The following is a 14,539-nucleotide window of genomic DNA, read 5'->3' as shown; positions in this document are numbered from 1 at the left end:
TAAATTAAAATTTTGTTAGACAAAAATGAATTTATGAGATTTGGGGTTTTCACAGCTTTGAAGATTTGAAATGTAATAGGGTTTTGAGGCTATATAGTCTCGTAAGCCCACAATTTCTCTGAAACATAGGTGAAGTGTCTGGAGCGTGAAGCTAACAATTCACATCTGTCATCCACCCACTACTGATGTCTGGAATACATGGACGTTTGCCAGCATGTCCCCTATGTGCACTCATGGCATAGTTTAATAGGCACATGGGCAACTTCAAGTTTGGCTACTAACAGCAATTCTTTGAAGTAGGAATAATATCAGAAGACTGCATGATGCTATAGCTTGTTTAATGGTTATAAATAGATCTGATGCTCAGATAGTGTTCATTGGACAAACAACATGAGTTTTCAATAGAAAATGATCAGTATTTTGGGAATTGTTGGTTGTGTCGCTGGTATTTGTCAAATACTTTTTGCTGTTCTTATATATAGAGTGGTTTATTACTTAGTTTACAGCCTTATTACTGCTGCTTCATAGAGGGTGACACCAGAAGTGGTGATAGCCCAGTACCACAATGTCTGATGGAGGGATTTGTCTGCTCAGAAATGTTATATCCTCCAACCTTCAAGGATATTATTTCAGACAGGCATAACGAGCTCTGTGATGCAAGTTGGGAAGTTCACATTCTGTGTATCTAGAATAAATTAGAATTTTGATCTGTAAATACTGTATCTAGGTTGTGTGAATTATTTCTGTAGACTTTCTGCTTCAGGTCTCCCCCCAGATAAAAATTGCGCACATCCAGCTGCAGAGAATGTGGCTGCCAAATCCTTTACTCGTTATTTTTTCATTCAGAACAGTATTTGGCATCAGCGCTGAATTTTGTGTGATGTATGTTGCATCTTACTCAAAATATTTATAATTAATTCTCAACTAGACATGTTTATCCATTATGGTTGGACACCACAAATGCAGTAAATGCTCAGAGTAATGGCCGTAAACAAATGTTGAGTGATTCACAGAAGTGAATGCACAGTTCTTATGTCAGTTTATGTTAATGCATGACTCATACTCTAATGTTCAAGAATTGAATGACTTTTATTAGTGAGGAAGCATTGACAAAGTCCTGCATAAATAATTCACATACTTTGGATGCTTAGAGATTAAAATCTGAAATGTTCTTCTATAAATCACAGAAGGTGAACTTCACTGTGTCAGAGATTTTGTTATGTAATTGCAAATTTTTCTTGGGTGTTTGAGGACATGTTTTTCAATATCTATTGCATTGTCAAATTAGTAATGTGGCTTTACTAGAAACGTTTTGAGCATGGATGGAAACTTCATTTAGATTGTGTGATGGTGTGTTATCTGTCCACTTGCTGGTGTCTTGCTATTTGAACAGGAGCTTTAAAGCCATAAATGAATGTACAGTTCTGTATATAAAACACCCAACATTGAACTTCAGTTATCATTTTACATGAATTTTGCAATACCAGTACAATTTTATATATAAAGAAATGTCAATTAGATGAAAACATGTTTCATACCTGAATCTTAGTCACTAATGAGATAAAAATAGTATGTGTTGCACATTTTCTTCATTCTTGAAGATTTCTGTCTTCTGGGTTGCGCTGTGTAGTCTGGTCGATGTTAACCAACGTTTCAGAGGTCATACTGCCTCCGTCATCAGGGCGATAAGTATGAAGATTTCTGTCTTCTGGGTTGTTGCGCCATGTAGTCTGGTCGATGTTTACCAACGTTTCAGAGGTCATACTGCCTCCGTCATTGCCCTGATGATGGAGGCAGTTTGACCTCTGAAACATTGGTTAACATCGACCAGACTTCACAGCGCAATAACCCAGAAGACAGAAATCTTCATACTCACTGCTGTGAAAACCTAAAATTTTCTTCATTGTTGTTTACTGTCTCTTCGAAATCATGTGATTCTGTCATATTGGTGGCTGTGTTTGTTTCAGAGTATGGAAGGTGTGTAACTGGATCAGATTAACTGTTCTAAACAGTAGCTCTATTTTTGATTATTTTCCTTAAATGTATTTTAAAATTCCTTTTTTTAATCACCAATGTTGCTCACTACAGTTTTTGTTTAAATTCTGATCAATGTTGGATCACAGAGATTAAAATCCAGCTACTATGTTGTATTAAGACATTTACATGATCAGCATTTTTTCATTTGCCTTCCTTTCCACATGTTTCTCTTTTTAATGTCTGTATGTAGGTATTATAATGCAACAGAGCTGTTTATGTATATTTTGTGTTGCTTTATACTGTGTCTGCTGATTCGTTCAGATGCGTTCATGATATAAACTGTTACAGAAACGCAGGAGTTGAATGTGCATCATTTATAAAGAATTTATCTATTTGTCTTCTTTTTCTAATTTTTTCTTTCAGCTGCCTTCATTTTTTCTTTCCAGAGTCAAAGCATTATAAATTAAAAGTGTGGTTAGTTTATCAGTTACAGATTATTATCATGGTTGTAACTGAGCTGTATCAAATTCTGTACAAGCTCAGTTTACAAGCAGTTGTCTGTATGAATGTAATACAGATTAAATAAAATAATGTTCACATGCAATGTGTAACTGAATAATTATGGATAATCTATAGTATAATGTAATTAATGCACTAAATTGAAGTTGGGAAGTAATGTTTATTGGGCCTCTACTTTTACATGGTTTTTAGAAATTGCATTAATACATCGTGCAATTCTGAAATTTATTGCTTTGTAGTTAACACATTTATACCATAATACCTGGTGTACGAATCGTTTTGAGAGCAAAACAAACATTTATATAAGAAAGCGTAATGTATTTACTCAAATGGAAGACAACCTCCCACTGTAAAACATGCCTGTGCTCAAAAATTGATTCCTTATATTAATTTAATATTTACTACAAACAGATCTACCAATGATAACAAATATTTGAAAATGTGTTATATCTATCAAGTCAGTTTCCTTATTTGTGATCCTCTTCGTGTTTTCACCAATCAGTCTCTCTTTCTCCTCACCATATGTCTTTTTTCCCAGCTTTACTGCCTCTGCAATTCCCATTTTCTTTTACGTATTTACTGTCTTCACTGTATCCGTCTTCATCACCCTCACTGCGGTATATCTTCATGGGAAATTACTGCTTTTTGTTTATAGTTTTAGTGTTGCTTAGGGCAGACCTGTTATAGCTCTTGGCTCCTGACCTTTAAACATATTTCTGTCTATTGCTTTGTATGCTTACAACGTGATAAAGTGTGGTTGTTAACATGTACTGCATCTTGAGAACATCAGCCTGCTTAAAGTTCAAAACATTTAAGAACACTGATGTATGTTTTATGTTCATATTCAAGATGGATCTTTATTTTTAACAATGAAATTAGGGGAAAAGTCTTGCCTTCCATTTGGGTGAGTATGTTAATTCAGTAAAGTAAAGCTGTTCCGCTACACGCCATGTAGGTCGTTTGGGGGGAGTGGAGGTATAGCTCCTACTCATTCTTGACCTCTGCACTAGATGGGGGTGAGTGGTCAGCATCATGCCCTGGCCTCGCTTTACCCCTGGGGAAAGAACCCCATTGCTCACTGGATAGGAGGCTGGATGGGCCCCAGAGGCTAGAGGAAAAATCCTCTGCCCCTGTCGGGGATCGAACCCCAGTTGTCCAGCCCGTAGCCAGTCTCTATACATGATAATTCAGTAACTAATTTTAAGTCTTGTGCAAGGGAATGACCCATGTATTCATCAGTAATATTTTGTATGATAGGCTAGAAATTTTGAGTTGCTATTTCAGCCGTTTATCAGTGATACAGTGTTCATTGAAAACACCTGATGCAGTATTTATTTTCCTATATTGTGTGACTTCTATTGGTAAAATATTAAAACAAAGTTCCATGGTGTCTCATGTTGAGGTTGGTTTGTCATCAGACCCTCGTTACATTCAAAATAAAAATGGATGAAAGACGGCATGCTTCAGAACTTAATACAACAACATGAATCTCAACCATCAGACATGATGTTATGCAGAATGTTGCAGTTCTCATGTTGCATGTGTTAAGATATTCTGAATAGCGATACATTCTTTGTTTAAAAGAGTATTCATTTAAAAGTTGGTCATTGCCTGGAGATGCTGTGATGTATATTTGTAACAGTTACATTGCAATATGATTATTGTGAATAATAAAGTTAGTACTAAAACCCTGTGTTATATGCAGCATGTATGAGAAAACACTGAAGAAAACCATAAATAATCTCAGACTGGGTTTTTTTGTTATATTTCACTGAAAATATACAGGAATCAATGCCAGTGTAGCACATTGTTTAGTTTTGATTTTCTACTTTTCTTCTGCAATCTTACTTTAAAGAGTGTAGTGGTCCCCTTGGAATTTTGTTCTGTGTAGTATTTTGGATGTGTATCAATTTACAGGAAATTATTGCCTGCATCTTCAGGACTGAAGTGAGTAGTTTTAGGAAGTGAATGGTTTTTACAGGGTTAGGAAGGATCAGGACAAGGGAAGTGACCAGTCAAGCTATAGTATGGGGAGGGGGTATGATAGAAGATAGAAGTATAGTCAGTGCAGTAGTTTTTGGCTGGTGGAGAAGCTTGCAGACTTGATTTGGCTTTCAGTTCGATAAGCTCCTTGTCCTTTCTGGAGGCAGGCGAAACATTATATTGTTATCGTACAAGTGACTCGTTCCTAGCCTTCCATTTGAAAATTCCACCGGCCAAAAACTACTGCGCTCACTATACGGAGTAAGGAGGGGGAAAAAGTAAAAAGTGACACTTTTTAGGGGGTAGAAAGGATGGCAGAATCTGGAGGAATTCTTACTTTTGGGGAGAAATTTCCTTTGAAATGTTGGTATACAGCCAAAGTACTACATGGTGCAGCAAGTCAAGAAGACCACCATCTGTACTCATATTGCTGTGATAACTTCACTATTTTCCATTACTGTTACATGAAATTAATTTCCCTTGTCCATAAGCACCATGCTGTGAGGGCATGTGAAGGGCACAGTGGCAAATTTCCATGCATTCTAGAATTCTGTACTTCATGGATGTGGATGGCTAGCTTCATGCTGTGGCCATTTTGCTCCCCTGAAGAATGAGACACCAGTACCCACTCCTCCTCTTCATAGTGGCATGGAGATGGTGACATAGGAAAAGCCTTTCTCTCTGTAGTAGTCACTTTACTAATTGGACTATGCTAATTCATGTTATTATTCACTGAGGATCCTAAATTAAGCAGGAATGTTGGGATATAGGATTTTACAAAACGTATTGTTTAGAACAGTAGTTGCCAGTCTTCTAGTTGAAGGGCGGCTCTGATGTGAATACAAATATGCAAATGCCTCCACCCCAACCCAACACGTAAAAATTACTCAAAGTATGATTTAGAAATCTAAAAATAATTGCTTATGGACCTTATTGATATGCATGCAGTAGTTTTGTATTCAATTGTATGTTCATAATTAAAGTGGCATTTTCGTACAGTTGATATATACAAAATCTTCACAGTTGCCTTGTGGGCTGTGGTTCCATTGAGAAACATTGGTTTAGTATATAAATGCAGGTATTTTGAAGTCTTAGACTTAGAAAGAAAGGAAACTTGTAAAGGTATTTTGTATCATTTTATAATGTTTGTTTGCTACTTGAGAAGTTAATGCTAAAACAGTCCTCGTATGTTGCAGATATGTCTGATTCATTGTTTGATGAGAGGTCGCGTATAATAGTATAGTTTTCGTATCAGCCTCTGATTTTAGTTTTGTGTTTTGTATCTTGTATGTTTTTCTTTCCTTTGTCCTTGTTGTTCCCTCGTTGTTTGTTGGTGTGATGGTACTACCCTCCTCTGCACTTTGTGTGTTGCTGGGTTCCTGGTTTGGTGTGCATGCCCTGTTTGGGTCGTGTTGTGTGTCCTTGGTACCGGTGGTTTGCTCTGCCCCATTCTGGCCTGTGAGTAGACCTCTGGTGTACCCTTACAGCAGGATGAATTGATTAGGGTAAGCTTATTTTATTGTGTGTGCTTCCAAGTGCTTATTTTGTGCTGCATGTATGGGCCTTTTGCTGTGCCTTATGTCTTGGAAGTCTTTGTTTCAGTTCGTTAATTATGGCATTATTACAATACTTCAGTTTTGTTATGCAGTTATTTGTATTTTAGTTGAAGTGTATGAGTTTGTGTAAGATGATTATTATGTGATAAACCCCTCTGTGCAGCTGAGCAAAATGAGTACAGAATGGGATGTATCTGCCAAAGCATCTCATATTTTAATTTCAACTGTATCTTCATGTTAAAACTTTTGCATACCGTGTAGTGTATTAGAACATAAAATAAGCAAACAAACAAATTATTAACACTTTAAAAAAGATGCTAGTGCCAAACGCGTTTCAACCTCAAGAGGTTTAATTTTAAACCATTTTGATTAAATGAATTAATCTCCCTCTTGAGGTTGAAACACATTTGGCACTAGTGTCTTTTTTATAGTGTTAATAGTTTGTTTGTTTGCTTATTTTATGTTGTATCTTCATGTGGTGTATCCCATTTTTTTCATAAAAGGCTCTGGTGATCATTATATTTGATGTGTTTGAAGTACGATTACCAAAATTTAGTAAGTTAAAATTTAATTTTTAATGCTATCTGAACTAAAATAATTTTCCTTTGTTAAAAGTTTATTGTCAGAAATATCTGTTTGTGTGCTAGATTTGGTACTTGTTCTTGTACTTTACATTATAGCCTATGATTAGGTGTTACAGTAAATGTTAAAACATTATTTTGTAGAAATATTACTGTTTCAGGTGTTACAAATAAGGTTGCACAAGTTTGCCATGTAAAATTTGCTAGGCTGCAGCAACAGTCTTATGAATTTCAAGCAAAATTTAATATTTGTAAACTTTGTGCTTGATTTGACAGTTTAGAGTAAGTAGAAAATAGGTTCTTAAGGTTGTATTTCACGACATAATCAAAAAGAGTTGCATTAAGCAGTGCAAGTTTTCATTTTAAAGATGGTTTTGTGTATATGTGGTAAGTTTATACAGAGTGTATTGGAAAAAATTACAGAATTTCAAAAGCTATTTGTATTAAAATTAACGAAGTAAAAGAAAAACCGGTAGGTCAAAGAGGTTGACTGCCAAAAGTCTTGTTAAAGTTATGTTAGTTCAGTGTGTGCTCTTCATGTAGCTCTACACATTTGATGGTAATACTGTTCTTATCAGACTTGTGCTAGTTATTCTGAAGTGATAGGTTTGACTACCATCCATGATTGTGGCTTTCGTCTCTTCAGACTGGTAACATTTGTTAATAGGTATAGTCCGTGTCATAACACCAGAAGCAATAGTCCAATGCGGTTCGGTTTGAAGACCTAGGTGGTCGATGAGCTGGTTCTTGTCTTCTTGGAAAAGTTTTATTTAGGCTTTCATGAATAATGTGATGAAAATGTGACTTGTTTCATTACCATATGTCAAGCAGTTAACTTGTATCATATAGGAATAGAGAATTTAAAGCTCCTTTCTATGGGATTTCTTGCCAATTTTTAACTGCAAGGTTAATGTTTCAATGGTATGTAGTGTGATTCACAATCAGCTGGACTGCATATAAGCTGCAGTGTATGGACATTAAAGGTTACAAAGTAAATTATGTTTAAAATTTTGGTGTGTTTTCCTGCTACGTGGAGAAAGTAGCAGATTCACACTTTCTTGTAATAATTGTAGAAATATCATAATCATGCTCATTGAAGAGTCACAGTTATGCAAGAAGTCATACAAAATTACTTTGACAGATCCATCTTCCAGTGATCTGATGTTGGTAACAGCTCTGCCTCTCCATTTTTAAGCAGTACAGTGACTGCCTCCAAAAAAATTTTATGCCATCTTATTCACTTCTCTGCTACTCACATTAAACATCAAGAAAGGGTGAGAGGGAGGCGGTAGTCGTAGTTCAGCACAAACTGTTTATTCAGTAACAGGAAACAGAAAGTGACTAAAAGTCACTGATCGTAAAATTGCAATTTTTAGAGCTAAGTATGTAAAATGTGCTGACTGTAATTTGCAGATTGGTATAAATTATGTCATGGGCCAGTTTAAGGATCACTGGTTGAGAAATTCATATGTGACTGATTGAATTGTATACGTTGCTGTCAGCATTCAATTTCCTTCTCACCAAACATATTTTATTATTGTTAGAAGTGTTTTGACTGGTAGAAAGTTGCTGCATTGTTTGTTTTGAGTTTAGTTTAATTTGTAGGTAGTGGATTTGGATTGTATGTGAGGTTTGCTTTTCTGAGTTTTGTTTTTGCAATGTTTTCTGTGTGTTACGTGTTGTGTTGTTTCTTTTTGTTTCAAGATGCATAAGGAGAGTGACTTTGATGAAATGGCTGCATGGTTAGATGAGAGGGTAAGTAGTATATTATGGTTGAAATTTAGTATTTGAAAACAGTGAACTGATTGATTAATATTTCACACTTGTTATGTGTTGTGGTAGTGCATTTTAGATAAAGCAGAATAAATTATTACTTTCTGTTGAAATGCACATTTTATTAGCAAATTTAAGTTAATTTTTGCTGTCATTATTTCAGTAATGAGAGACGTATTATTTGTAGTGCTGTTGTTGCAGGAGCATTTCTTTTAAATAACTTCTCAGTTTTAAATGTATACATAACTTCAATCATTGAGCATTTATGCATACAAAATGTTTCAACATGAATGTGTTAGCTTATTTAATTATTGATGAAAGACTCTCAGGCTACAAGCCACGTCAGGTGTCTGAATGGTGAATAAACCATATCTTCTGCCAATGTTTTGAGAGCCATCTCTGCTCTCATCCTCAGGGCAGCTGCGTAACAAAACTGGTCGTCTGTAGTGCGCTTGCCGATGGGAACTGGCGGTGGACGGCAGGTAGTAGCATGGTGTTGCTGGTGACCCGTCCGTTGCTTTGTTTCGTGCTGACCAATAGGAACCGGCAGTCGAGGTTAAGTGCTCGCTCTCACTGGCTCGGCCTTCCGGGCAGACAGCAATTTTGTCGCAGGATACCAGGCCCGGCTCACAGCGAAACCATCAGTGCTATTGAAGTTATCTTGAGGATGAGAGCAGAGATGGCTCTCGAAACATTGGCAGAGGATGTGATTTATTTACCATTCAGCCACCTGATGCGGCTTGTAGCCTGAGTCTTTCATCAACTTCAGTTACCGTAAAAGCTTCACTTTATTTAATTGCTGTTTATTAAATATTGCTGTCAGTAGCTCAGTAATGTGTCATCTTAAAATGAAGACTTTGCTTAACTGATCTCAACAGTTGTCCTAATGAGGGCTATATTTGTACATAAGCAGACACTTACAAAGTTTTAGTGCCTTTCATGTACAACATATTTATTTTTATATACATATTTTAGTGTCTTTAGGTATTTGATAGTCTGTTTTTTTGTCTATTGTAATATATTTCAGACTTATTAGTGACACTTTTAGTTTCTCAGATTATATTAGTGTCAAATGATAGGATAAGTAGTGAATTAGCGTATAGAAGGGAGCAGTAATGGCATAATTTGAGGCATTATCCTGGCATTTGCATGAAGGCACGAAGGAAAGTGAAAAACCTCAATTGGGATAGTCTGGGTTGAGACTTGAACCCAGAACCTCCTGAATACAAATCAAGCATGCTACCCACTCAGACACACATCATTCAGTATCTGTTGTAATGATGCATACTTTGATCATCTTTATTCTACATCTGTAACAATGAGTCATTTATTAAATGATCATTCTCCATTATCAACAGTACCAAGGTAGCTTGGCGATGAAAAAATGATGTTGACCGTGATACTGCATATTATGGATGACATCTGATTGGATAAGCAAGACCTCCAGCTGAAGATGACACTTCCACATCAAAATGTATAGGGTACATCCACATTTTATAGCATTGGCTGTTGTAGTTACATATATACATTTTAAAGTGGTCAGTTTATAGTTTCTACGCTTTATCATATGCTAATAAGGGATTTAAGTCCCCAAATTACGGGGACTTCCATCTGGACTTTAGATTTGAGGTTAATGGTTTATTGGTATGCTAGTGCCACAAGTTGTCACCTGGACAATAAAGGTTACACGTCTGTTGTACTGTCAGTGAAATATGGAAGAAGTATCCTCTTTTTAAATTAAATGGGACAGAATGTTTAGTAGTTAAAAATTGACGAATTCTCTTCATTATATGCTTCCTTCCCGGTAAGCAACTGGAACATGAAAATTAATTTTGGACACAAAGATCTGTTCTGAAGCTAGCAGCTTCCAAACTGTGTGCCTTAGTCTTGTTATGTTGTAATTTGAAATCTTCTGGTTATTTTATTTCTAACTTGTTTTTATGGTGTTACTTTGCATTGATGTTTGTTTTCCAGCCTGTGGACTTGTAGGTAAAAACCAACATTTTGGAGAATCATAATGCCTCCTCCATCTTCAGTTTGGGCATTCAGAATTTTTTTTTAGTTTTCCCAGAAAAAAGTATGAAATAATGAATATTTGTATGCCATGGTTTCATTGATGTTGTGTTTGTGTACCACAGTTTATTTTCTTGTAGTTTTAGTTACATGGCTGAGATGTGTAGTTAACACTACTTTACGTCCTTTTTGAAAGGAAATTATTTGTGAAACACGTAGTTTAGCTGCTAGTAGATAGATCAGGTCAACGGAAAAGAGACATGTCCAAGAGAAATTTTAAATAAAAAATATAACCCTGCTTACTGTTCTGGAGGTATCAGCCTAACAATCACTTGTCCTGACAAATCTTTTGTAGTTTTTCTCAGTCCTCTTAGGCATATGTTGAGATAATGCATTAAAATAAAGCTCAGCTGCTTCCACATTCTGTCAGATTCATCGTTCATAATCTGTCACTAACAGTCAGTTTATTCATAATCTATATGTACAGTGGAATAACAGTGTTAATTAGATTAAGAATCAAAATAAATTTATGAATGACATTTGGGGGGGGGGGGGGGAATCTTGACTTTTCAAGCGACATTCGTGGAGTGATATTGTTAAGCCTCTGGTCGGAAGGAACTTTTCTTTTCTTTTCTTTTCTTTTCTTGGTTTTGTATGGTATGGTTTTGGTAATTACTTATTCTCAGGTATTGGTTCTTTGTTAAGGTATATTTATTTTGGTTTGGTTGGTGATATACATTACAGGTGATCTGTTTTATCAAACTGTTCTTATTTTGTTTGGTTTGGTAATTGACTTGCATGTGACCCTGACCTGTGATTACAACATACCACCTAATTTTATTTACAACAGCAGTAAAGTGTTGAAAAGTTTTTCATATTATGAAGCATTGAGAATAATTATATGCATTTTGAAATTCATAATGACATGAGACATGGCAAATTGGTAAAATAGAACTTGAGAAAGAATCCCCTGGTTATTAAGTGCCAATTCATATGCAGATGTTGGTCAATGCTTTTACTGTGGTTTTCTGTTTGGGGTATAATTTTCTTCAATGTGTGAAGTTAAACTTATATTTTATTAATAGGTATACCATGTGAAGTGTGTGAACATTGTGGTGTATTATAATTTAAAGCTGAAAAGAGATGAGCTGTTTATAATTATTTTTGCTCTAAAATCCCTAAAATGAGGGGTAGGAGAGGGAGAGAAGAATGGAAGTCCCTTGATGGGCTTGGGATTCCAGTTGGGCAGGAGCAAAGCCTGTAGTACATACAATAAATATGTTCAGTATTGATTTTGTGTTTCATTGATAATGGAATTGTAATTGTATAATACTTAGCATAATTCTGGTTGTATTAAAGATGTGAACATTTTATTGTATGTACATATGAAGCCCTGGTCTTCTTATGTTTTTTTTCCCTTTTATATATTGTGTTCATAAATTAACAGTCTTCTAGCAGACTTCTATAATTTTATGTTGTCATACATCTGTTCTGGCAATTAAATACTGTAAATAAAATATTTGTACTAGTAAAAATTGTTTATCTTTTAGCCAACATCTGGTGGCGCTGGGGCAGTTCCTGAAGAATCGCTGACAAGCAGTGAATTTGAACGATTTCTGGCAGAAAGAGCAGCTGCCGCAGAGGCACTGCCATCTGTGACAACAGGGATGGGTACAGCTGCCACAACAGTAACCACCTCCTCCTCAAGTGGTTCTCGGTCTCATCATCGTCATCTCAATAAGGAGGCTGATTCTGAAAGTTCGTTGTTTGCCTTGTGAGGGGTTTTGCACCTTATGGTTAGTCTTTCCTCTTCTTTTGAGAATTTGGTAGTTACTTGTCCAATTAGGATTCATTTCAGTGTTTATAAAATTTTGTCAGTTGATCATGTCCTGAACCAGTTCCTTCCAGTAGGTCACACCACCTTCAAGGCCTATTTATATAATTCCTGTTCTAACTTCTCAGTTATGGAATAAAGCTGCTGTACGTATGGTGTGCGTCTCACTACAAAACAGTTGGCTGTCAGATTTCTGTGCCTCTTCTGTTGTGCATATAGGGAATGTAATGACACAATTAGATTCAAACATATTTCAGGTACATTTTAAAATACTGTTTTAATTTTTGTCATCAGATGGTGTTAATTTTGTGTTCTTAAGTTTTTGCAACTGCAGTTTAATATATAACTTCATGTTTTGGGAATAGGCCACATTGAGTGTTGAAAGTTTTCTATTTTGGCAAACAATGAAAACTGGAACTGATATTTTCTGAATCGTTGGAAAACCTTCATCATTCAGTGTGGATTGTCCCTGAAAGCTGAAGTTATAAACACTTATTTTGTCCTAATTACTTAGAGATGAAAAACTGCATTTGTTATTTTTTCTGTTATTTAACTATACTCCATAACTTATAGGTGGGTGTGGAAAATGTAAATTTAAAATCACGGTTTCTTTTTGTAACCATTGAAAACAACAGTGTCCAGATGCAAATAGTTTAAGCTTGAATGTATAGTTAACATACTGATTTTTATTAATTTGATAGAAATACCTGATGTGGGACAGTTTGTTATTTAATGAGAGACCTGACAGGTTGATTTTGTTCTCACATTTGTCTATGCCTTTGTCTCCCTAGGTGTCTCATACTCTGAAGATTACCATAAAAATTTGTGTGCATTTCTTATTTCGTTTTTGTGCAATATGCCTTTTCTGCATCATGCTACAGTTAAATAATACTAATTGAGAAATGTTTAAAGTTACATAGTGGATCATGAATGGACTTTGGTGTGTACATAAAATGAACGCATAATGGGGAGGAAGCTTTTCTGTCCATCCTCCTGCATGTTTTATCTCCAAAACTAAGGAATGGGTTTTAATTAAATTTTATATTTGTGAGGGATGGGCCACAATAAGCATTGCCAAGTGAATTTTATTTTGGTTTGTATCAGTCAAATATAAATCTGATTTTGCCTGCAGTTCAAATATAACTTTCTTGATATTTGTTAGAAATTACTCATACAGAAAATCTGTAAATAACTTAAAAATGTAGTGATCAGCAGCTGGTATTTGAAATTTTTTTATGTATTGTGAATTTTAAGGAAAAAGAAATTTACTGCAACGTGATATCTGCAGCCTTGTAATAGTAGTTTTGAAATAAATGAACATCAAAGCCGATTATATATAAACATTGCCCATAATGTTACCATGTTTTTTTGGACTTTATCTAATAATATGTTTTCAAGTTTTAAACATTTTAAAAATCACTACATTTTATATGATAGATTTCTCTCTTTCTAGTTAAATGTGGGGAGACACCTATTCTGTTGGATTTGGTAGAGATAATTATTCCTGATCTGTGGACACAGACCTATTCTAGTCATTTAGAATTGTTATGTTTCAAACAAATTGAATGTAGAGGCCGAGTATCTTAACTGAAATTCTTAGAAACACTTCCTCAAGCATGTCAGAAGGAGTTTGTGCGAGAAAAAATTTCACGTCAAAACGTCTCACATCAGCTGTTGTAACCTTTCAGAACAGAAACCTTGAAATGAGTCTCACTCTAGTTAAGACCATGGAGTAGAGTCTTTCAGAAGCTGATAGTTACCCAGCTAGTCAAAAAATTATCTACTTTTTGTAGAAGCAAAAATTTTCATTACTGTTTTCATAAGATTCCACCACACGTCTGTCTTGATTCAGCTTCCTTAAGTCTTGCGGAGCAACATATGTAGAACTCTGGGTATGTATATATATAAAGTAGGCCAAGGAAATATGGGGGTTTACCCAAAACCACTGTTTATTAATATTAGGCAATGTAGGGAGGGGATCTTCCCTGGTGACAGATATTTTAAAAATTGCCATCAGTGAGGAGCATGGCTTGTTTGAAGAGCCCTGGCAAATCTGAACAAGCCAGAAACAACAGTTCATGTCCACACACTACAAAGATTCACTTTAATATCCTTCTGTCTGATCCTGGGTCCTCCAATTGATCTTTCCCGTACAGGTTTTCTAATCAGAATATTATGTGTATCTCTCATCTGTCGACTCTCCCATGTCCCACCCATTACATCCTGCTTGATTTGATCACCCAAACAGTACTTGGCGAGGAGCACGAATCATTATGTTCATCATTATACATCTTTTTCTAACT

General features: G+C 35.6%; 1 protein-coding gene across 10 annotated transcripts in view; it reads left to right on the top strand.

The window, feature by feature from the left end:
• Positions 1 to 14,539, top strand: part of LOC110839046 (TOM1-like protein 2) — a 34,110-nt gene that overhangs the window by 10,639 nt on the left and 8,932 nt on the right. For 3 of the 10 annotated variants that reach the window (XM_022082841.2, XM_022082843.2, XM_087357304.1), the window contains exons 9-11: positions 5,946 to 5,984; positions 8,321 to 8,371; positions 11,953 to 12,198. In XM_022082841.2, coding sequence (XP_021938533.1) covers positions 5,946 to 5,984; positions 8,321 to 8,371; positions 11,953 to 12,180 — 318 coding nt within the window. In that variant the 3' untranslated portion in view covers positions 12,181 to 12,198. Of the gene's footprint in view, positions 1 to 129; positions 2,336 to 5,945; positions 5,985 to 8,320; positions 8,372 to 9,747; positions 9,871 to 11,952; positions 12,199 to 14,539 lie in introns of those variants that run through there. The other 7 variants (XR_002546315.2, XR_002546316.2, XR_002546317.2 and 4 more) reach the window with 7 other exon arrangements.

Source organism: Zootermopsis nevadensis, unplaced genomic scaffold (genome assembly GCF_977971745.1).
Source record: "Zootermopsis nevadensis isolate Lab colony 2312 unplaced genomic scaffold, Znev_1.0 Znev_ptg000028l, whole genome shotgun sequence".
Lineage (NCBI taxonomy): Eukaryota > Metazoa > Arthropoda > Insecta > Blattodea > Termopsidae > Zootermopsis > Zootermopsis nevadensis.
This window is presented reverse-complemented; position numbering and strand designations above follow the sequence as displayed.